Source organism: Eimeria maxima, genomic scaffold (genome assembly GCF_000499605.1).
Source record: "Eimeria maxima Weybridge genomic scaffold, Emw_scaff573, whole genome shotgun sequence".
Lineage (NCBI taxonomy): Eukaryota > Apicomplexa > Conoidasida > Eucoccidiorida > Eimeriidae > Eimeria > Eimeria maxima.
This window is the reverse complement of record NW_013566608.1, coordinates 1-22,195: the sequence shown is the minus strand read 5'-3', so window position 1 is coordinate 22,195 and position 22,195 is coordinate 1. Positions and strand designations below refer to the sequence as shown.

Sequence of the window (22,195 nt, the reverse complement as noted above, 5' to 3'; positions counted from 1 at the left end):
TATATATATATATATATATATATAAAGCTGTGATGTTAATGTGTGTGCAGGAGTTATAATGGGGTTAGCTTGGACGGCGACGGGAGGTGCGGTAATATTTGTGGAGGCAGGTGGAAGGAGTGCAGCTGAAGAAGGAAAGAGCAACTCGCGAAAAGGAGACATGAGATCGTAAACCCCAAACCCTAGATGCAGTTTGGATCTTGTGTCGGGCGTCCATGGAATGGGTTTTGGTGTTTGCTTGAGAAGTTCCGCAAAGAAGTACCAAACACCCTGAATGTACTCTGTAGGGTTTATGGCATAGGGTTTGTGAGCAGGAATTTGGGCAGCCTGAAGGTGACAGGTCAGCTTGGGGGAGTGATGAGTGAAAGCTGCGAAGTTGCGTTGAGTTTTGCTCGGTCCTTTTTAAACAAAAAAGACAAAGAAAATTCCTTCTTAGAGCAGCACGCACTCCATGTCCATGTACCCGAAGGTGTGCTGCTGCGGCTGCTGCTGGTAGTCTTTATGATGTCGATGGTGATGATGCTTCCCTTGCTGCTGCTCATGCTGCTGCTGCTGCTATGTATGATGATGATGATGTTGCTGCTCCTGCTGTTGCTCCTTATTTACGATGATGTGGTGCTGCTGTTGCTGCGTCAGCTACTTTTGGAGCTGCTGTGTAGGGCGTAGGCCGAGAGTTGGGGGTTATAGTTTAAGCGGAGGGTTGGGGTTTGTAGGCAGCTTTTTGTGGGGTCGATGAAGCCATTTCTCCTTCCCTAAACCTTAGGCCCTAAACCGCTGTTTTACTACAGGAGCAACGCCTAAAGACGGTCCCTCCGCTGGTATTACTCTGGCTTCGGCTCTGCTGTCGCTAGCACTACAGCTAAACCCAAAGCCCGACTTGGCGATGACAGGAGAGCTTACCCTCACAGGTACACCTTAAACCCCAAACGCGGAAGCGTCGCTGTGCTTGGGTAGGTGATCACACCATATGTGCGCTTCCATCCAGCAAGCACTAAACCTTAAACCCACGATACTTGTGGACGCAGGAAAGGTTCTGAAGGTGGGCGGCATAAAGGAGAAGGTCATCGCTGCTAAACGAGAAAACATCCAGGTAAAGGCAAACCCAACAATCTCAGGAAGCGTACCGTCAAAATCTAAACATTTGGATACGTCACCTTCAACCCTAAACCCTTAAATGTGCGCTGCAGACCCTCATTTTCCCCAAGGGAAATCAGCGGGACTTCGAAGAGCTCTCTCCTAATATAAAGGTGGGTGCCCCTGGAAACCCTAAACCCAAGACTCCAAAAGACAGTTGCTGTCGTTGCATCCCCTAGCCAAGTGTTTTGGGTTAAGGGTTTGTATAGGGTTTAGTGTTTACGCTAGGTCTTCCCAAGGGGCTAGAGTCATTGCTTCCCCCTCTCGGCGCGAGTTTAGATATTATTCAGGGTTTGTTATTATTTAGTGTTTACGATGTGGTGCCTTAGGATGGTTTTGATGTCCATTTCGTAGAGGATTACGAGCAAGTATTTGATATAACTTTTAGTCATTACAAAGAGGCCCCTTCACCACAGGCCCCTCTCCAGGGTACCCCGCTGGAAGCCCTTTCAGAGGGGAGCGCCAACGGGACCCCGCATCAGACCATTGAAGAGGAGACCCCCGGTGGGACCCCCCGTGCGGCCATTGAAGAAGGGGCCCCTCGGGGGACCGCTGAGGGGGTTTCCCAGGGGGCCCCTTAGGGGAGCCCTCTTGCTGCTTCCCACGGTGCCCCCTGGGCCACTTCTGGGGCTTTCCGCGCGGGTGCCCGTGAGGCGGTACCTTCGAGGGCCCCCCGTGCAAATGTGTCTTCGAGGGTCTTCTCGTTTGTTTTGCGGGCTGCTTGTGGAGATGTGGAAGATTGGCCTGCAGAAGAATAGGCCCCTTTGGATCGCTCCCTAAAGCCTAAACCCTCGAAAGATTATTTTGCGCCGTTCGATGTCGACCCTGCGATTTATTGCTGTTCGCGTTGCCTTAACGCCTCTCTTTTTGCCTGTTTGCTACTCAAGCCATTAATGCCTCAATATTATATTGATAGCCAACAATAGGAGATGTAGTGACAGTTCACTATTCGTTATTATTTCTATATTATTCTTACTTGTTAGTCTCTGTCACTACATCTGCGTCTACTCTCCTCTTTCTGCCTTTCTGTATCCATAAACTTCAATGCGGGTATATTTGCACCTCATAATTAGGGCGTATGAGCACCTCAGCATTTGGGCGTTGCATTTGTCGCATGAGGAGTTTTGACAGCTGGTCACTGCTGCGGTAGCAGGGCCAAACCCTAAACCCTAAACCCTAGAGAAAACACACCTGCCCAACTCCTCTGAATGAGGGTTTAGGGTTTAGCGTTTGTGAGAGCACAAGCATGCGAAGAACTAAAGAAGTAAACATAACAACAGAGAGATAAACCACTCAGAAGCAACCAACAACAACACCAAAGGCTGCTGCTGCATCTGCATCTGCTGCACCTGCTGCATCTGCTGCTGTTCCTGCTGCTGAAACAACAGCACGATGTGCCGAGACAGCGCTGCCGCTACGTGTAAGTATCCCGCTTTGCATCTGCTGCTGCCGCTGCATCTGCTGCATATGCATCTGCTGCTGCTGCTGCATCTGCTGTGGTCAGAGCACCAGACGAAGGTCGATAGGCTGTACACTTGTGCAGCAGGGAACACTGCAAAGACACCGTCTAGGGTTTAGGGGCTTTAGGTTTTAGAAGTCCTTATCCCAATCATATTCATCTTCCAGCTCAATTCCTTCGTCTTCTTCTATCTCCAGCCCTCCCTGAAGTAAAAGAACAAACCCTAAACCCCAGCTGAAATTGCTAAAACCGTCTGAGAGGTGCTAACATTGGGCCGCAGCAAGTACTTACAGCTGAAGGTTCGGCGTCTACACCGTGTGCGGATTGGGGATTCCCGTTTTACTGCTACATATGAAGGTTTACGGTTTACCTCCTCTGCGTCTTCAGCGTATGTTTCGCCTTTAGGAAGAAGAGGAGGGGATAAATCTCTCCCAGCTAGGCGATCCCAATCGAAATCCGAGAAGAAAGCATGCTCCTTTATGTCCTGTCACGCAAACCCAAAACGCTAAACCGACGCCGCAGTTGCGCGCTGAAGACCACGCTCATATCCTTGCGCCGCAAGCTCTAAACCCTCAACCTCAAACCCTAACTTCTATACCCCAGAACGAGACACCCTTAACCGGCAACGCTGAAGCCCAGACCCTGAACCCCAAACTCCTACTTTGTATCCGTTAATAGAACAACCAATGCGAACTTCCGGTAGACGACACAGCAGTCGCTTCATTAGGTTTATTGCATCTTGATCCGTCACGTAGTGAGGGAACATCAGCTTCCCTGCGCAAATATTAACACTAAACCATTAACCCTAAGCCCTAGATGGCCCGAAACGGCCCTAAACGGGTGGCCCCCTAGGATCCACAAACCCTAGAACCTATCCACCCCGAAAGCCTTCCCCCTTTAAATCGCAAAACCCCCCTATAGCCTACAAAGCCCTACTGGAGCCTCGCAAGTCACATAGATCCTATTGAACCCTATATTCTAAACTACAAGCCCTCGGGTACCCCACCTGCAAGGATATCCCTGAAGATTTCTAGCTGATCTTCCGCGTCATTTCCAAAGGGAAGAGGGCCGCACATAAATTCATAAAGACAAACCCCAAAGGCCCAAGTGTCTGCTGTCAGTGTATATCCTTTGCCTGCATGCAAACATTCTAAACCCTAAACCCTGATATTCATCGTATCAAATGCAACGACACCATGCAGCCACCTCCCCGGGAACAACAAAAAACCTTGGCCCCACACATGCCTGAACCGCCAAACCTCAACATCCGTCAGCTCTAAAGACGGGTACGCCATCAGTTCAAAACCCCCAGACCCTAAACCCTAGCCACACTCACCTAGAATGACTTCTGGAGCCATGTAATGTGGAGTTCCCACTAAAGTGTAGGCCCTTCCTTGCATTTTCTTTGCACACCCAAAGTCAATCAGTTTCACATAACCTGAAACGCAGAAACCCTAAACCCTACACACTAAACCCTCAATAACCTAGACCCTACACCAGTGCGCCGCAAGACTCAAGAAAGCCGGTCAATCAAGACCGACATATCTAAACCCAAAAACCTAAACACTCAATATCCCTCCTAAACCCTTACCTTGCGAGTCCAGCAAAATGTTCTCCGGCTTGAGATCTCTGTAGGCGATATTTCTTTCATGGAGATATTCAATAGCCAGGACGATGGAAGCCAAGTAAAACTGAGCTTGGTACCTCCCTACACACCCAAAAACCGTAAACCCTAGCTATCCCAGGTGTACCCATACTCCTAACGCCTTGTTTCCAACGCAAAACATAAAATGCAAGCAGATAGCAAATCCCTTTCCTTTCGCTGTAAACCCCAAACCCTCACCCAGAAGGCCTAGCTTTCTGATGGCATCATACAATTCTCCTCCCGTAACCAACTCGGTCAAAAAGTAGAGAAAGTCCTTGTCCCGGAACGTCCGCACTGCATAAACACCAAACCCTAAACGCTAAACCTTGTACCCGGAAGCATAAGAACAGAAACGCTAAACCCTGTCACACACGCGCCGCATGTCAGACGTCACGTTCACCCCTCTGAAACCCAGCACCCTCTGTCCCAAACGAACCCTAAACCCTACACCCTAACCCCTTCGGACCGAGTCGGATGATGAAGGGATGGTCGTTTTCGGCCATGATCTCCCTCTCTAGGCGGATATGATCTTGCTGGTTTAAAGCGACGACGCTCTTTCGAGAGACGCACTTTAACGCATAACGAATCTTCGTGGGAATGTGCTGCACCAACTTCACCGTCCCGAAGGTGCCTGTACACCCCAAACCCTAAACCCTAAACCCTAAAGTCTGGACGGTCACACGAGCAAAACCATGAACTCAACGCCAAAACGCCTCCCCAAGGCCAAAACCCTTCCACCCAAAAGGTACCCCGTCCAGCAGAGAAGACGCCAATAAATAAGCCCTAAACCCTTAACCTTAGAGCACGTCCTTACCTCTTCCGACGACGCGGACGACCTGCAAGTCTTTGAATTCAACTTTGGTGTCTTGCATCCGAATACGTTCTTCCAAGTGGGTTAGCATGGGTCCCTAAGAAGGCAGCCATGCAGACCCTAAGCACTAAACCCTAAACATGGTGGGGAATATTGTGTGGGTTTTGCGTTGCAACACTGAATTGTCTGTCCAGTGTACGTTTCCGTGGTGTAAAGAAGTCGTTTCTCTCGCTGCTTTGCAGGCCACTCGAAGAGTCCAAGGGTTTCGGGCTTTTGGATGGTTAATGAGTCAGGTACCTTAACAATTTGTAGGAAGACATCTTTATCCACTACCCACAAGTCAACCTCAGGGCTATTTGCTGCAACAGTTGCACTTCGCCTCTCGTCATGCAGCAAAGCTCTCTCCCCAAAGTAATCATGGCGGCCCAAAGTACGTACACGACGGCCCCCCTTCAGAATCGCCACCTCTCCCTACACACAAACCCCTAGACCCTAGACCCTAGACCTTAAACCCCAAACCCTACAATCTAAAGGCTACATTCAAAATCGTCGCCTGCAGAGACACATATGCGCTACACGCCAAAGCCAAAAGCTTAAAGCATTCGCAATCGTCACCTCCAGCTACACACATGCCCTACACCGGAAACCCTCTACCATTAAAACTGGAAGTAGAGGCTAAACACTAAATCCCTACCTCCCGCTGCACTCATACACTAAACCTCAGACCCTAGAGAGGAAAGCCCACCTTCTAAATGCATTTAATGGCGAGAGCTGAAAAGTGCTATGGTTCAGGGCTTACAAGTTTAATAATGAAGAAACGCGAACCGATCTCTCCCTCGCGGATAATTGCCTCCCCTTGGGTGTACCTGCACCCAAACCACAAACCCTAAGCCTAAACCCTACAATTCCTCCACAATCCTCAATACTTCGAACCCAAACGTGCATCAGTCCCTGAACTCCAATCCAACAACAACCTAGAAACCCTAGCTAACCCTAAAACCCCTAAGCCCTACAGGGGGCCCTAAAACCTAGAACCTGCCATGAGCCCTAAACCCTAACCCACACCAGGAGCTAGTGAACCCCGGCGAGGGCTTACCGAACGGTTTTGAAGGCGCGAATGAGGGTTTGCGTCTGTTGCTCAGAAAGGTATCGGAAAATATACATCTTTTTAGTAATGGCCAATTTGTTGTTGTAGTCTAAAGTCTCGTCTATGTCTTGGCCGCCCAAAGTCGCCGTCAAGGCGCTCGCAGTAAGCAAAGCCAGCTGCGAACAAACCCTACACTCTAAACCCTAAACACCCTTTTCCGCCAGCTAGCCCCGGCAGCCCGCTCGCTGAGCTGCCCTAGAGCGTAAAGCCTAAACCCTGAATACTGTCAGCCTTATACTCGGTGCTCGTGTCGCAATTTTCATGCCCACTACAGGGGATATCTAGGGTTGGGGGTTTAGGGTTTGCCTTGCCTTCGCGGGCCCATTGCTGCGCACGCAGTGGGCGAAGGGCTTATTAGGAGACAACACATATTCATCGCCGAAGGCCTGACCCCTTTTAAGTGTATCAACCAAATGCAGCTCCATCCGCGGCTCTCCGCTGCTGCTGCCACCTCCGCTGCTGCTGGCGCTGGGGGCCTCCCTGTAAGCGTAGACCGAAACTTCCCCTTCTAATACAAAGAAAAAGCGAACGCCCTGTGCCGAGAACAGCGGCGAAGCCGAAGCCTGCGGCAACTCCACCGAAACCCAAAGCCCTAAACCATAAACACACCCTCCGCCCCAAACCATAAACCCACCAGCAGCAGCAACAGATGCAGCAGCAGCGACAGGAGCAACAGCAGAAGCGGTTCGGCAGAAGCAGATCGCTGTTGCGTGTGTGTGTGTGTGTGTGTGTGTGTGTATGTGTGTGTGTGTGTATGTGTGTGTGCGTGTGTCTGTGTGTCTGTGTGTGTGTGCGTCTCCCCACAAAGGGCTGGTCAAGGGAGCGACCAGGGTTTAGGGTTTAGGGTTTGCGGACTTTAGTCCTGTTCTCTCTGTCGAGTATGAGATAATTCTCCGGATAATCCTTTACAACCACCGAGCCAATCAATCGGCTCAGTTGCTCCGTCGGAAAGGACGCAAACACCTTGCTTTGTTGCAGAGCTGCAGTACCACCCACACGCTAAACCCTAAACCCAAATAGCCCCTAGACCCTAGTGGCTCCGCTAGTCCGTGAAAAGCGGGCTGGTTCAAGGGTTTACGGTTTATGCCACCCGTCCGTCGGCCCCATGGGTGTGTTGCGCTTGTGCACCACGGACCTGGTGAAAATTAGGGTTTAGGGATATTCAGGGTTGAGGCCATACCTTCGAGCATAATATTGCGGAAGAGGACATGTTGGAGGTTACCAAGAACTCTATCAAGGAGATCCCTTCCAATAGAAACACAAATTGTCTCCTCTTCTGCCGTAATTGTGGCACTGCGAGGCTCGTCGTACAGCAGCGCCCTCTCCCCAAAGTAGTCTCCCTTCTGCAACAGCAGACGCAGCAGTAGGAGCAGACGCAGCGCCAGGATATGCAGCAGCAGCAGCAGGAGATGCACCAGGAAATAATTCACAAAGGAGCCATAAACCCTGGCTAAACCCTACACAATGTGACACCAAATAGCCGACATTCAACGGCAGAAAACTGCACACAATCCTGCTGTTGCTGCTGCTGCTGCTGCGAGGAGCAGGCTGCACCAGCAGCAAATCATACAACGTGGTGTCTGCTGTGTGCCAAACACTGAATCCTAAACGTTGTGACTTATAGCATCTTTCCGCCAACCACTAGGCCCTCTCCTCTTAACCTTCAAAACCTAAACGCTCACCTGCAAAAGCCGAACATCTTTTCCTTTAATGGAGACTCGCGCCTTCCCGCTCTTTATGATATACAAAATGTCTCCTTTTTCCCCTTCCTTGACAATTGGCTGCCCCGGCTTGAAAGATTGAACCACTAGCGCGTTAGTTATCTACGCACGCACAAACCCTAAACCCTAAAACTCCCTGAGCCAAAATTATATAAACCCGAATAAACCCTGTACAAACCCTCGCTAACCTTGAGCCTACTATTGCTGCTGATACTCAAGCACACGTCAACCCCAACGCTCCAACTGTAGATCCTAAAGCTGAAACCCTAGAACCTCGTACGTACCACATTCTTTTGCGCCTCCGTTAGCATTTGGAAAAATTCAACTGAGGCCAAAAACTGCCGATTCTCTGCGAAGTTTCTGCTGCTCAGCTGCTTCAGCGTCTCCCTAGAAAACAAAACAAAATACTCTTGCTGCTGCTACTGTTGCTGTAGTCCCAGTGGGCTCGGTGCTACCCCAGTATTGTTACTGCTGCTGCTGTTACCGTTGCTGCAGTTGCTATGGTTGCCATAGGGTCCGGGTTACAACAGCGCTGTGTATGCTACTGTTCCTGCTGCTACTGTTCCTGCTGCTACTGCAGGTGCTGCTACTCCTGAAGCTGCTGACCTGAAAACTTGTCTCTGCACGCCCCACAGGGCGGCCTGGTCGCTGAGGGTTTTAATTGTTGCAGTCCTCGCAGAATTGTGAATTAAAGAAATTTCTCCGAAGGCTTGGCCCTGCACTATCTTGTTAACCACCTTCTCGTTCACTATCACCTGCGCACAATAGACCCTAAACCCTAAACCCTCAACAGTAAGTAGTCAGCCCTAAACGGTAAACCCTAAATACGACACAGCTAATAGTAAACCGTAGACCCTAACCCCTGACGCAAGCACCTGCGCTACATCCCACTTCCCGCCCCAATAAAGTACACCAACGCTAAAGCAGTCATAGGGTTTTGAGTCTGCGGTCTAGAGTTTAGACTTGCCTCGAACTCTCCACTGTGAACAATGAAGAAGTAACTGCCTGCAGCACGAACCCTCTCAACCAAACCCAAGTCGCTAAACGCCCAATAGGAAGACCCTCAACCCTAGACCCTAGAAACAGTTACACTCTCGCATCCACGCTAGACCCCAACACCTCTCCCCTCAACCCTAAACCCTCGCGCCCTTAACCCCCCCGACCCCCACCTCTCGGCCCCAAATCCTAATTTATAGGCCCCAAACCTTAAACCCTTAACCGTAAACCCCACACCCTAAACCCTACCGTTTTCTCCTTGTTTTGTGACGATATCTCCCTTTGCAAAGGTGAAGAATTGGACGGCATTCGCAAGTGCCTCAACCTCCGAATCATTTAGAGAAGAGCAAACTAAGTTGCCCGAAAGGGAAGAACGAATTAAAGACAGATCACTGTCCGTCTTCTCCCGCTTCTCCAGGTGGTTCTGCAGCAGCAGCGCAGCAACAGCTGGAGCATATCAGCACCGGTGGCACCAGCAGCAGCTATAGCAAAAATTAGTATCCACAAACACGCAGCAGGTACACGGCATATACAAGCACATACCAAACACTCAAACACAAACAAAAGCTGAAAATAACAGCAGGACTGCCCGTACCAACAACGATAGAAGCAGTGCAGCTATAACAGAAAAAGGTGCAGCCACGGCAGCAGTAACAGCAACAGCAGGCAGCAGCTGCAGCATCACGAACCAAAAGTCTAGCATCCTCTGCTTGTGTATCATCCTGCTGCATGATCGCCTTCTGAGCCTTCCGCTCACCCCCCCTGCAGAAGCAACAGCAACAGTAGCAGTAACAGTAAGAGCGACAGCAGCAGCAGCGGGAGCAGCAACAGCAGTAAGCGAAGGATTTCAACCCCAACTGGCCCTCACGAAGAAACGTAGAGGACCAGCACCAGCAACTAAATAGAGGTACCCTAGAAAATAAGCAGCAGCAAGAACAGGAGCAGAAACAGCAGCTGCAGCAACTCCAGCAAAGGCAGCGACCTACGGCTTGGGTGGTGCAGCTGCATCATCGTTTTGCTGCGGCTGTGAGGTTTTCCTGTCCTGCTGCTGCTGTTCCTGCTGCTCCTGCTGCTGCTGCTGCTGCTCCTGGTGCTGTTGCTGCTCCTGCTGCTGCTGTTGCTGCCGCTCTAGCTGCTGCTGCTGCTGCTGCTGCTGCTCCTGCTGCTGCTGCTGCTGCTCAGGAGTACCTGTACTGGCTGTAGGCATTTCACCTTTAGGCGCCGTGGCGCTCGAACCCGACATCTTCCTAACCCTGAACACAAACCCTAAACCCTAAATCCTAAATCCTCAACCACAAACCCTAGACCCTACGCAATAATGATCGCCACACCCGACAGCCGTTCGAACGACACCAGACCGAACGCAAACCCTAACCATCTAGCCCTACATCCTAAACCACTGCCCTGTCCCCAACCCTCAGCCCTAAGCCTAAATCCTTACGCCTCGGCAGGTGCGGCGGCGTCAGAAGGGCCGCAGGGTTCGGAGGTTTTGGGCTCGAGCGCAGGCTGCTGCTCTCGTGGCTCCGGATCGCTGCAGATAACAAAGACACATTCGGGTTTGGGGTTTGCATCGCCGTGAAATATCTCGTCATGTTCAAGGCAGAGAACGCTAGCAGGAACAGCGGCTGATGGTGCCGCAGCTGCTGCCGCAGCTACTGGCGGAACACCAGGTCCTGCCCTCAAACACAGGCTGCTGCTACCGCTGCTGCTGCCCCTCCAGTGATGCCCTCACCGTGTCTGTTGCTGCGCCTTAGAGCTGCATGCGCCCATTTTCAGAGAAGCAGCTGCTCCCTTGCTGGCAGCAAAAGTTGCTGCTGCTGCTGCTGCTGCTGCAACTGCAGCAGCAGCAGCGTGAGGGGCCGCCAGACCACCTCCCCACAACCATGCAAGGATGTCGCGCTGCGCTGCTACTGATGATGATGCTGTTTCCGCTGCTGCTTCGCTCCTTGTTGCTGACGCAGTACTGACAGCTACAGGCTATCCCTAAATCTGCCCCTGCTGTTGTCGGCGCTACCGCCTCTGCTCGCAACGTTACTGCTGCTGCCGTTGCTACTGTGGCTGTTGCGTCTTTCAGTCATGCTGCGGGGGCCCCACAGTGGAGTCCCGCAGCAGATTCTGCTGTTGCTGCTGCTGCTGCTGCGCCTCAGCTCCGTTGCTGCTGCAGTTGAAAAAGAATATTTCAGCGAAGTAGCCGTCAGCTTCAGCTAAAGCTGTGTTGCTGCTGCGGTTGCTGTTGCCACTGCTGGTGTGGTTGATGCTGCTGCTGCTGCAGTTGCTGCGCGTGTGTGGCAATGAGACTAACACCCTGGCTAGGCGCCTCCTCCCTTCTTTCTGCTGTTGTTGCCGCAACAGCTGCTGTAACACGTGGGTGTGCAACGGCAGCAGGAGCAGCAGCAAAGACAGGGCGACCTCCGGGTGCTGCTGTGGCTCCTGCGGATGCTGCTGCTGCTGCTGCTGCTGCTCGTACAGCTGGAAGCAGCAAAATGTGCAATGCTCAAGTAGGGAATTGTAGAGCAACGTGAAGAGGCGGCCGCTGTTGCAAGTCTGCAGCAACCACGGCAGCAGTAGCAGCAGCAGCGAGAAGCAGCTGCAACACCCTTCGTCGCCGCAGTAGCAATGCACAGAGTACGCTGTGGATGTGTTTTTAAAGAGAAGAAAAACACAAACTTTGCCTCGTTGTTCCTTGAAGATCTGCTTAAACGGCCAGCAGTAGCAGCAGCAGCTGCTGCTGCTGCTGCTGCCGCTGCTGCAGGAGCTGCCGATGCCGTTGCGCAGCTGCCGTTCTTGCTGCTGCCGCCGCCGCCGAAGCAACAGTATCAGATTTCCTGCAGCAGCTAGATAAAAAAGAAAAAGACAGCGTCTTCTTAATAGCGCAATTCAGTATAACTCTGATTGCCGGTGCTGCCGCTGCAGCCTGCAAGCGTTACACAAGCCCTCGCTGCAGGCCTTGTGTTGCAGGACATATTGCTGAGCAGCTGCTGCTGTTGCTGTTGCTCGAACTTTTATCTGCTGCAATTCTTACTGCTGCTTCTGACGTCAATGCTTCCGCTGCTGCGGGTGCAGCAGCAGCAACAGCAGCAGCAGCTGCCGCTGCGGCACCCCCAGTCGTAAATTGCAGCGATGTGTAGATGTTAAGGACTTATGGTCTAGCCAATGGTTTAGTGTTTTGCTAGTGGTTTAAGGGTTAGTCTAGTGTATAAAGTCTCAAGCGCCTTGGCTCTTGCCAACGCAATGTGCAGCAGCTGCTGCTATAGCAGCTGCCGCCATAGCAGCAGCTATGGCAGCAGCAGCAGCAGTAGTTATTCGCAACAAGAGCAGCAACGATACTACTAACAATAGCCATATCAGCAACAGCCCCAGAAGCAGCAGCAAGGTTGGTTGTGGTGTCTAGACAGCGGCCGTTGCAGAGGCCTTGTCTTGGTGTCAGTGCTGCTGCCAAATATTGAGGATATCCTGAGTCTTATGCTGGCTGCAAGAGGTGTTGCTGCTGCTGCTGCTGCAGCACGCTAGCCTCTGTCCTCCGGCCCGCCCTCAGACGGGGTTGCTGCAGCAGCAGCAGTAGCAGCTAGAGCAGTACCTGCTGCTGCTGCAGATGCTGTTGGAGCAGTAGCTGCTACTGCAGTAGCCGATGCTTCTGCAGTCGTTGCTACGGCTTGAGGAAGACACTTCACTGGCAGCAGGTCCTCATCGCTGCTGCATTCGTGGCTTCCTGTGGGCAACGGTGTTTGCTGCTGTTCGTGCTGCAGTAGCCTAAGCAGCTGCTGCTGCTCTTGCTGCTGCTCCTCCTCCTCCTGCTGCAGCCAGGGGCTAGGTAACACAGCGCGCCTAAAGGGCGAGGCTTCATCGCTGCTGCTGCTGACGCTGCTGCTGTCGTCTCTTGGGGTGCTCAGGTTGACACTGCTGCACCTGCTGGAGGCATGTGCTACTGCTGCTGGCGCAGTAGCAGCAGCAGCAGCAGGTGCCTCTGCAGCACTGACAGCCTCCAGTGAAGGCCTCCCAATATCCCCATGCTTTTTACCCCAATGTTGCTTCTGCTGCGTCACGTCTTCTTCTGTCACCGCCTCCTGCTGCTGCTGCTGCTCTTGCTGCTGACGATACCCCTGTTTCTTCTGCTGCTGCACTCTTGCTTCTGCTTCACCTCCGTCGGCCGACGGCCCCCCAATATCGTCATTCTGTTCTCTCAGTTGCTTCTGCTCTTGCTGCTGCTGCTGCTCTGCGTGGGGATTATAAAGGGAGACAAGACTATCGTAGGGAAGAGACAGCAGCCGCTGCTGCAGGCGCTGTGGCCCTAAATGCCTTTCAAAAGCAACCGTCGTTAGGTCTGCTGCTGCTCCTGCAAAAGTAGCAACAACAGCAGCAGCAACAAGCGGCATCAACAAGAACTACAGCAGCTGCAGCAATAATAGCAAGGGGCTTCAAGACAAGCCGCAATATCCGATCCCCAAGTCCCTTGCCTAAACCCTAAACACTAAACCCTACCCCCATAAGGTTCCTTCGTTGCCTTAAAAAAGGGCAGCAGCAGCAGAAGCTCGGCCCGCTGCTGCTCCTCAGGCAGCAACAGCGCTCCGCAGTAGCCAACCGACGCCCGTTGCACAACCTGCAGCACAAACCGTAAAACCCACAGCCTAAAGCGTCCGCATGGGCTCTTCGCCTGTTTCGTCCTCCACATGCCACTCGAGAGGGTCAAATTCACAAACCCTAAACCCCAAACCCTGCACCTACTTGGTGCAGCAGATCTTTCCAAGTGATGTGGCAGGGCTTGGTGCCCTGCTGCTGAAATTTAGGGTTTAGCTGCTGCTGCAGCTTAGCTGCCCTCTGCTGCAGCCGTTTGCTGCGAGGCTCCGGAGTAGCAGCCAGAAAGACATTTGGAGATGTCCCCTGCAGCAGCAACGGCCGAAGCAGCAGCAACAGCAGCATCTGGTGCAAGCGAATTTTCATCACGGAATACTCAAAAAGCAGCAGCAGCATCAAAGGCAGCTGCAACGCCGTCAGTGGCAGCAAAAGCAGTACAAGCAGCAACAACAGCAACAGCAGCAGCAACACCAGCAGCAGCAACACCAGCAGCAGCAACAGCAAAAGCAACAGCAAGGCACGGACAGGCAAGTGCCGGGTCTCCGCGTGCACCGCCACTTCAAACATTAAATCGGCTATTAACTCGACAAAGTCAGCAGACACATGAAGAGAGGGAGCAGCAGCTTCTGCTTCTTCTTTCGTTGCAGCTGCTGCAGTTGGTGCAGTAGCAGCAGCAGCCGCTGCTGCTGCCGCCGGTGCAGCTGCAAGTAACGCCGATAGACAATCGTCCTTTGCGGTGCAACGAGGGGCGTTGACTGCCTCGTGCTGCACACAAGCCCTCAACCCTAAACCCTAAACCCTAACTTCTTAGCCCCATGGTCACAACGCCAGCACAGCAGGACACAACGCCGACGGCCTACGGTCTAGGGTCTACGGGTTTACCACTTTGCGGTAGAGTTCCTCTGTAGGCCGGATGTCCTCAGAGCGTACAAACTCCTAAACACATACCCACAGCAACAGTCGAACCACTAAGGCAGCAGCTGCTGCAACAACAACAGCAGCAACGGCAGCAGCAACAGCAACAGCAGTAACGGCAATAGCAGCAATAGCAGTCGACTTGCTAAAGTCACAGTGTTGATGGGGGCGGCCATAAAAAGCAGCAGCAGCAGAAAGGCAGCAGCAGCTTCAGCAAGAACAGTAACAGCAGCACCAGGGTTTACAGTTGCTCTATCCGTAGAAAGGATGCCTCTCTCCTGCAGCAGCAACAGCGCGATGCGTAGAGCTGCCTCAGGACTCGTGTCTTGCTGCTCCTCCTCTAGCCGCAGCACACCACCAGCATAGTCTATGTGCATTGCAGTTAGATCTCGCAGCTGCTGCTGCTGCTGGTCCTGTTGTTGTTGCTGCTGCTGCTGATCTTGCTGCTGCTGCTGTTCCTCCTGCTTCTGCTCAACCCCTTCGACCTCCAGCACATGCTGCTGCTGCTGCTTTTGCTGGCAGGCCAAATGCGCTTCCAGCTGCTGCTCCTGTTGCAACTCTTCCTTCGAATCCTCCTGCGCCAGCTGCTGCTGCTGCATCAACTGCTGACCTTCAGTCTCATGCAGCAGCAGATGCTCCCCGTGCTGCTCTTGTTGCTGCTTCTGCTCCTTCTGACGATGCATGCGGTCTTCCTGCCGTAGAAGTTCCTGCTGCTGCAGCTCCTGCTGTTGCTCCTGCTTCTGCTGCTCCTTTCTGATGAAAGAGTCGTCTCTGTCCGCCCCTTGCTTCATAACAACCTCCTGCTCCTTCCCGAGCTTTTCTGCTGCCGCCGCTGCAGCTCCTGCATCCGCTGTTGCTCCTGTTGCAGTTTCTGCTTCTGGTTCTGCTGCGGCCTTTGTTGCAGTTCCTGCTGCTGATCCCGCTACTCCTGCTGCTGGAGTTGCTGCTGCGACCTCTACAGCCGTTGTTTCTTCTTCAGATGTACAGGGGGCAGCAGCATCGTTTGCGGCTTTCATCTGCTGCTCCACCGGGTGAGAAGGAGCAGCAGCGGCAGCAGAAGCATCGGAAGCTGCAGCAGCGTGGTGCCGCTGCCGTCGGGGAGACGGCGCTGGAGTGTCCGTACAGTGCGCGTCTCGTGGGTGCTGCAGCTGAGGCAACCCACGCAGCAAATTCCAATCTTGCTGCTGCTGCTCCTGTTGCTCCCGCTGCTCTTGCTGCTCCGTTTGCCGCTGATTCTGCAGAAAATGCTGCACTTGTCGCCGTAGTTGCTGCTGCTGCTCACCATCCTGCCGTTGCTCATCGGTTGTCTCTTCAAGATGCCCCTGCTCCTGCTGCTTCACTTGCTGCAGCTCCTGCTGCTCTTCCTGTTGAGGCAGCTGCAGACTGCACAACTCTGGCTGCTGCAGCACAGCAGAAGTAGTAGCGGACGCACAGTCTGGCTCTCCTGCCGCTGCTTCTGTTGATGCTGCTGTAGCTTCTGTTGCACTGGTTTTTGCAGTCTCCTTTTCAAATGCAACCACAGCATTTGTTCGCGATTCCGATTCCGCTTCTGCTGGTGTTGGTTCTGTAGTCGCTGCTGTTGCTGTTAATGTTGCTCCTGCAGACACCTCAGCTTCGTGCACTGATGCTGCAGCTTGTTGCATTTGGCATTCAAGTGTTCCTGTTGCTGATGATAAAGATTTTGTTGCTGCTACCGCTGTTGTTGCTGCTGTTGATGCTGCTAAGGGGAGCGGAGTCGAAGTTACTTTAGGGGAGCATTCGGTCCTGTTTGCAAGAGCTACAGCAGCCCCAGCATCTGCGACAGTCTGTCCCTCTGCCGCTGCTACTGGGAGCTCTGCTGCTGGTGCTCTTGCTGTTGCCGGCAGGGAAGCAGCAGATGCAGAAGCAGCAGCAGCAGCAGGGATGGAAGAGTTGAGGGTTTGGTGCTGCTGCTCTCGGCATCTGTCCATCTGATCAATCGAGAAATGCGGCACTGGAATGACCACGCAGCTGCTGCTACTGCTACTGCGGCTGCTACTGCTGCTGCGGCAGCTGCGGCTGCTTATAGGACGGTCGCTGTAGGGCGAACGGTCATAGTCCTCTTCGTCGCTGCTGCCAGGTAGAGCAGCAGGGGGTCTCTTTGCATCTGTTTCTGCTGCTGCTGCTTCTCCTACTGCTGCTTCTGCTGCTGCCGCTGCTTCTGCTGCAGCTGCTGCTGCTTCTGCTGCACCTGCGCCCGAGGACGCTCGTGGAACTGATGTTAACCTATGGGCGGCTGCAGCTGCAGCAGCAGCAGCCGGATGTAGCTGCTGCAGCACCGCCTGCACCACCGCCTGCACGAGGCTTTCTACTTCTGCAGGTGCTGCGCGCAGTAGCTTGTGCTGCTGCACTGCAGCAGCAGCTGCTGCTGCTGCTGCTGCCGCTGCTGCCTCAGCAGGGAATCGGGCGGGCCTCGGACTTCTTGGGCTAACAGCGGCACTGAAGGCCTGCAGATGTTGCTGCTGCTGCTGCTTCTGTTGCTGCAAGTAAGCCGACAAACGAGGAGACTCCAAGGTGCACCGTGGCGAAGCCAAGTACGCTCTTGCTGCTGCTGCGTCCTGCTGCTGCACGCGAGGCGACTCCAAGGTGCATCGTGGTGAGGCAAGGCAAGCCCGTGCTGCTGCTGCTGCTGCTGCTGCATCCTGCTGCTGCTCTGCTACATCGCGTGGGGTGGTGCTGCAACCCCTCGATGCTGCTGCTGTTGTTGCTGCTGGTGGTCTGCTGCATTTACTGTCCGTGCTGAGCTGTTGCGGTGGCAGCAGTGACAACAACTGCGCACGTGGAGTGTAGCTAGCACTGGCATTCACCTGCTGGACTTGCTGCTGCTGCTGCTGCTGCAGTTCCTGCTGCTGCCGCTGCAGTTGCGGCTGCTCCTGTTGATACTGCTGCGGCTGCTGGTGCTCGAGGAAGCGGCGAGATGGCGGCAAAAGCTGCTGCTGGGATGCTTGCGATACCTGCGTGTGGGAGTCTTGCTGCTGCTGCCGCTGCTGCTCCTGCGATTGCTGCTGCTTCTGCAGCTGCTGCTGCTCCGATTCGTGCTGTTGTTGCTCCTGCTGCTGCGGCAGTTTCTCTCTCATTAAAGCCAGCAGTTGCTGCAACAAGCGATCTAATTTGTGCTGCTTCCGTACATAGGCATGCGCAGCCTGCAGCTTCACAGCAGCAGCAGAAGCTGCACGGCTCCTGCTGCTGCTGCTGCTCCTGTTCTTCGGTGCAAGGCTGCATTCCTCTTCAGCTGCTGCTGCTGCGGTTGTTGACTCTTCAGAAGCACCACCATCTCCTATAACATCTCTGGTTTGCTGCTGCTCTTGCTGCTGCTCCTGTTGCTGCTCGTGTTGCTGTTCTTGCTGCTGTCTCAAAGTGTGCTGATGCAGCTTCCACGTAGTTTTGCGGATTAAAAGCTCGAGAGAGTTCTCTGCTGCTGCTGCAGTGCCCTCTCCTTGCTGCTGCAGCTGAGTCTGCTCCTGCTGCTGTTGCTGCAGTTGCTCTGGCTCTGAACGCAGTGCCGCTGGGCATGCTGCTGCTGCCGATGCTCCAGATGTTGCTGCCGATGCCTCTGCTGCTGCTGCTTTCCGGTGTTGATACGCTGCAGCACGCACAGACAACGCCATAAAGAGCAGCAGCACTTAAGTCTTAAACGCTAAGCACCAAATTCCAAACCCCAAACCCTTACATCCAACGCACCTCTCCAAAATCGCTGAACTGCAGCAGCAGCATCATGCTGCAGTTGCTGTTGAGCAGCAGACAAGAGAACGGCCACCGTGTTGAAATTGCTGCGGCGACTTGTGCTGCTGCTGCCGCCGCAACCACTGCTGCTGCTTCTGCTCCCCCCGCCGCGGCTGCTGCTGCTGCTGACTGGTGGTCGCTGTGGGTGCAAAAGCTGCTGCTGTGCTAGCTGCTGATGCGGCACTTGCTGCTGCTGCTGGTGCTTCGGCTGCTGCTGCTGCCTCAGCGGCTGCTGTTGCATCCGCTGCATTCCGCATTGTTGCTGCCGGTTGTCTAGCTGCTGTTGCGGCTTTTGCCGCTGCTGTTGTTGCTGCTGCTGCAAGAAGACTGGCCTCAACCTCGTTACTGTTTGAGTTTGTTGCGCTGTAGAGCTTAGCTGCTGTTGCATTCGCTGCTGCTGTTGTAGCTGCTGCTGCTGTTGCTTCAGCTGCTGCTGTTGCTGCTGCCACTGCTGCAGGTGCTGCTGCTGCTGCCGGCGTTGCTGCTGCTCCAGGTGCCGTGCAAGGCGCAAGCGTCGCTGCTCCGATAGTCTCCTTAAATTTTCTTCCCTCTGCTTCTGCTGCTGCTGTTGCTGTTGTTGCTGTTGCTGCTGCTCCTGGTGTACAGAGAGGCCGCCACCTACACGTTGCTGGCGAGTCGAAATAAGTCTGCTGCAGTGCCTGATAGTGCTAGAACTCGCAGCAAGTCTTCCTTGCTGCTGCTGCTGCAGTTGTTGCTCCTGCTGCTGCTGCCGCTGCTGTCTTTTGGCAGGACAATCCGACGGTGAAGGCAGCTGCTGGTGCATCTGCTGCATATCTGGCAGTGCTGTCGCTGCTGCTGATGATGCTTGTCTAAGGGATGTTTGCTGCAGCTCGGTAGGCCTGGATGTCGTTCTGCTCTGCTGCTGCTGCTGCTGCTGCTTCTGCAGATGCTGCTGATGTTGCTGCTGCAGCAGTTCCTGAGTGGCAGATTCCGTGTTGCCCGCATTCCCATCCTTTACCTGGCGCTGCTGCCGAATTTGCTGCTGCCCTTGCTGCTGCCCTTGCTGCTGCTGCTGCTGCCGTTGCAGCTGACGCTGATGATGTATACTGCCGGCCCTCTGGTAGCGTTCCTTTGACAGTTGCTGCTGCAGTGCCGTCTGCTGCTGCTTCAGCTGCAGCCGCTGCAGGCGCAGTCGATGAAGCAGCAAGTAGTCTTGCTGCCCCCACTGTTGCTGCTGCTGGTCGCCTTGCTGATGCTGCTGCTGACCTCGGGACCCCCCACACGCATCGTCGTTGCCGCTGAAATCCACTTGCTTCGGCAATGCGTTCTGCAACTGGTGCTGCTGTGACTGCTGTTGCTGCATACTGGGGTGTATGTGGAGCTGCAGCGCATTCGAATGTGACGTATCGAGGAAAGTTTGAGCGGTATCTCCTTCCACGGAGGGCCGTTGCTGCTGCTGTTCCTGGTGTTGCTGCTGCTCGTTCTGCTGGTGCTGCTGGTACGTCTCCGAAGGTTCCGCAGCAGCCAGCTTCCTAAGGATCTGCTGCTGCTGCTGTCGCAGCTGCATCCGTTTTTGCTGCAGGCTAAGGAGCAGATCCTCTTCATCTCCCTCCCGACCTGCGTGCTGCTGCAGTTGTTGCTGTTGTTGTTGTTGCTGCTGATGCTGTTGATGCTGCTGCTGCTGCTGTTGATGATGATGATGCTGTTGGAGTTGCTGCTGCTCCTGCAGCTGTTGCTGCTGCTTCTGTTGCTGCTTCGTAGGGCTTGAGCGTGCTAGCGCGAAGGTTTTGCCACAGACGGTCCTGGTGGTGCTGTTGCTGAACTGCAGCCGTGTTGCTGATTGCTGATGCTGATACTGTTGCTGCTGCTCCTGCGGAGCTTCTTTATGTTGTTGCGTGTCCATTTTTGCTGTTGTTGCCGCTGCTGGCGTTGGTACTGGTGGTGGTGCAGCTAGGATCCCTCAGAGCTTAGCTGTCGTTGGCGAAGCTGTGTGAATGGTATGTGCTGCTGTTTAAGCTGCTGCTGCGCCCCGGCTTGGAGGCTTCAGCTCATAGGCTTCATCCTCAGCAGCTGAAAACGCATGGAGGGTCATGAAGGACGTAAACGGTTGCTGCAGCTGCTGTTGCAGTTGCAGTTGCTGTTGCTGTTGCTGCTCCTGCTGCTGCTGCTCTGACTGTTACCGCTCCTGCGGAGGCAACTGTGGCAGAGACTGATGCTGCTGCTGCTGCTGCAGGAGACGCGGATTAACCCAGCAGCCTTCATCGCAGCCGACGGCCCCAGTGTACGGGCAGCTGCTGGGGTTTTGTTGCTGCGGTGTATGTCTGCCTCAGTTGCTCTCTTATAAAAACTTAATGAGATTTAATTGCCTTTTTAAGGTATTTTAGCAGCAGCAAAGACACATTTGCTGCTGCTGCAGCCCCAAACACACACAGACCGAACCAACCCGATAACCCTCAACGGTGGCTGCTGCTGCTGCTGCTGCTCCAGTCGCTGCTGCTGTCGCTGCTGTTAAAAAAATTAAGTATGTATCATTTTTTAACTGTTTATTAGAGACATTTTATGGAAATGCATAAATAAACCCCGTGGGTCGGCTGCGCCCAACAGCTGTTACTGATGCTGCTGCTACTTACTGCTGCTGCTCCTTTTGCTGCTGCTGCTGCTGCATGCGGTGGTTATTCGGGGTCACCTCCAGTCCCCGCTGCACGTTTTCGCGTTTTGTCTGCAGATTTGTCTCTGTACAAAATAATATAAGTCATTAAGGGCGTCTGTCAGGAGACGGCACCTTTTAAACCTGTCAAAAGTTCTTGCACACCCATGGGCAGCAACTGCAGCATCAACAGCAGCAGCAGCAGCAGCAGCAGCAGCAGCAGCATATTGGAGCTTCTTGAGGTTTCGCTCCTTTTGTGGGGCTCCCCGAGAGCCTTGCGGCCTCCGGGGGCCTCCTGAGGCCTCTTTGTCTCATTTTAGCGTTCGCCTCTGCTGCTCCGCTACTGCCACTGTTGCAACTGCTGCCACTGCTGCTGCCACTGGTGCTGCCACTGTCGCTGCTGCCGCCGCTGCTGCTGTCGCTGCTGAAAATGGGGGAAGCAAAGAAAGGAGACGGAGGTGAATTGGTGGAGTGGGCCCTTAGGAAGGTCTTCTGTATCTTCGGAGCTAAAAAACAGGCATGGGCGAAATTTAAGACGAACTTCGAAGCAGATGCAAATAGCATGTAAGAATGGTGCTGCTGCTGTTGCTGCTGCTGATGCTCTTGCTACTGCTGACGTTGATGCTGATGGTACGGGTGCTGGTGCGGATGCTGCCAATCGTATACTGTACTATGCTACTGGCGCTGCTGCTGCTATTGCTGCTGCTACTGCCGCTGTTGCTGCTCCTGCTGCTTAAAGGCCGTAGCTATGGCGCTACTCGTGCTGCTGCTGCTGATAGAGGGCTGCCGCTGCCGCACCCCGGCAAGTAGCGACTAACGCAATTGCAAAGGAAGTTAGAAAAAACAAGCAAATAAAGAATAACAAATACAAAAACAACATAAGCAGCCGATTAAAGAATAAGTAAAAACAAATAGATATCAATTACAGGGAACAAATATAGACAGACATAACTAAACAGATAGAGATAGAAGAAACCAATATAAACAAAAAGATGAATACCCGAACAGACATAAACGCACGGAAAGACACAAATATATATGTAAATAGACAAAAAGAAAAAATTAAGCGAGCAGGCGAACACAGGAGCAGAACTGAACAAATGGAAAGGGCATAAAGAGAGAAAGGGCATAGGAACAGGCAAATAGAGAGACACAGTCGAAAACAGGCAGCGACAAACTCGAAGGGACAAACGAACAACGCTACAAAAAGGGGGCAGACGGACAAATAAACGTGCACAGACGAATAAGCAGACAGGCAGCGACAAATACACGCGGACAATTGAACAAGTACGAATAAACAAGTAAAAGGAAATAAGTGGACAAAGACGAATGAGCAGACAGATACACAGGCAACCAACAAACCCAAGCCACAAGGGGCAGACAGACAGGCGCAGAACTCGACTGCAGACTCAAACTAATATATATATATATATATATATATATATA

At 53.3% G+C, this 22,195-nt stretch overlaps 3 protein-coding genes across 3 annotated transcripts; 1 reads left to right on the top strand and 2 right to left on the bottom strand.

Annotated features, from left to right (window-relative positions):
* Window positions 1-58: 58 nt before the first annotated feature.
* On the top strand, window positions 59-1,715 carry EMWEY_00037850 (Lon protease homolog, mitochondrial , related; the record flags this gene model as incomplete). Its single annotated transcript, XM_013482276.1, has 5 exons — window positions 59-168; window positions 315-469; window positions 789-908; window positions 1,026-1,090; window positions 1,464-1,715. 5 exons carry the CDS (start codon window positions 59-61, stop codon window positions 1,713-1,715), a joined length of 702 nt encoding a protein of 233 aa, XP_013337730.1.
* A 1,009-nt stretch (window positions 1,716-2,724) lies between these two features.
* Window positions 2,725-10,683, bottom strand: EMWEY_00037840 (AGC kinase TgPKG1, putative; the record flags this gene model as incomplete). Its single annotated transcript, XM_013482275.1, has 24 exons — window positions 2,725-2,796; window positions 2,964-3,077; window positions 3,255-3,367; window positions 3,600-3,728; window positions 3,930-4,031; window positions 4,185-4,301; window positions 4,437-4,532; window positions 4,705-4,869; window positions 5,053-5,146; window positions 5,347-5,520; window positions 5,849-5,915; window positions 6,146-6,312; window positions 6,532-6,759; window positions 7,052-7,176; window positions 7,377-7,539; window positions 7,879-8,019; window positions 8,202-8,304; window positions 8,524-8,672; window positions 8,831-8,922; window positions 9,163-9,337; window positions 9,603-9,675; window positions 9,900-10,166; window positions 10,355-10,444; window positions 10,646-10,683. 24 exons carry the CDS (start codon window positions 10,681-10,683, stop codon window positions 2,725-2,727), a joined length of 3,054 nt encoding a protein of 1,017 aa, XP_013337729.1.
* Window positions 10,684-12,419: 1,736 nt separating this feature from the next.
* EMWEY_00037830 (hypothetical protein, conserved) lies at window positions 12,420-20,005 on the bottom strand (the record flags this gene model as incomplete). The annotated part of the gene is made up of 7 exons (XM_013482274.1): window positions 12,420-13,246; window positions 13,393-13,510; window positions 13,636-13,791; window positions 14,011-14,250; window positions 14,368-14,421; window positions 14,646-18,001; window positions 18,100-20,005. The coding sequence occupies 7 exons, from the start codon at window positions 20,003-20,005 to the stop codon at window positions 12,420-12,422; spliced, it is 6,657 nt and encodes a 2,218-aa protein (XP_013337728.1).
* Window positions 20,006-22,195: the final 2,190 nt, after the last annotated feature.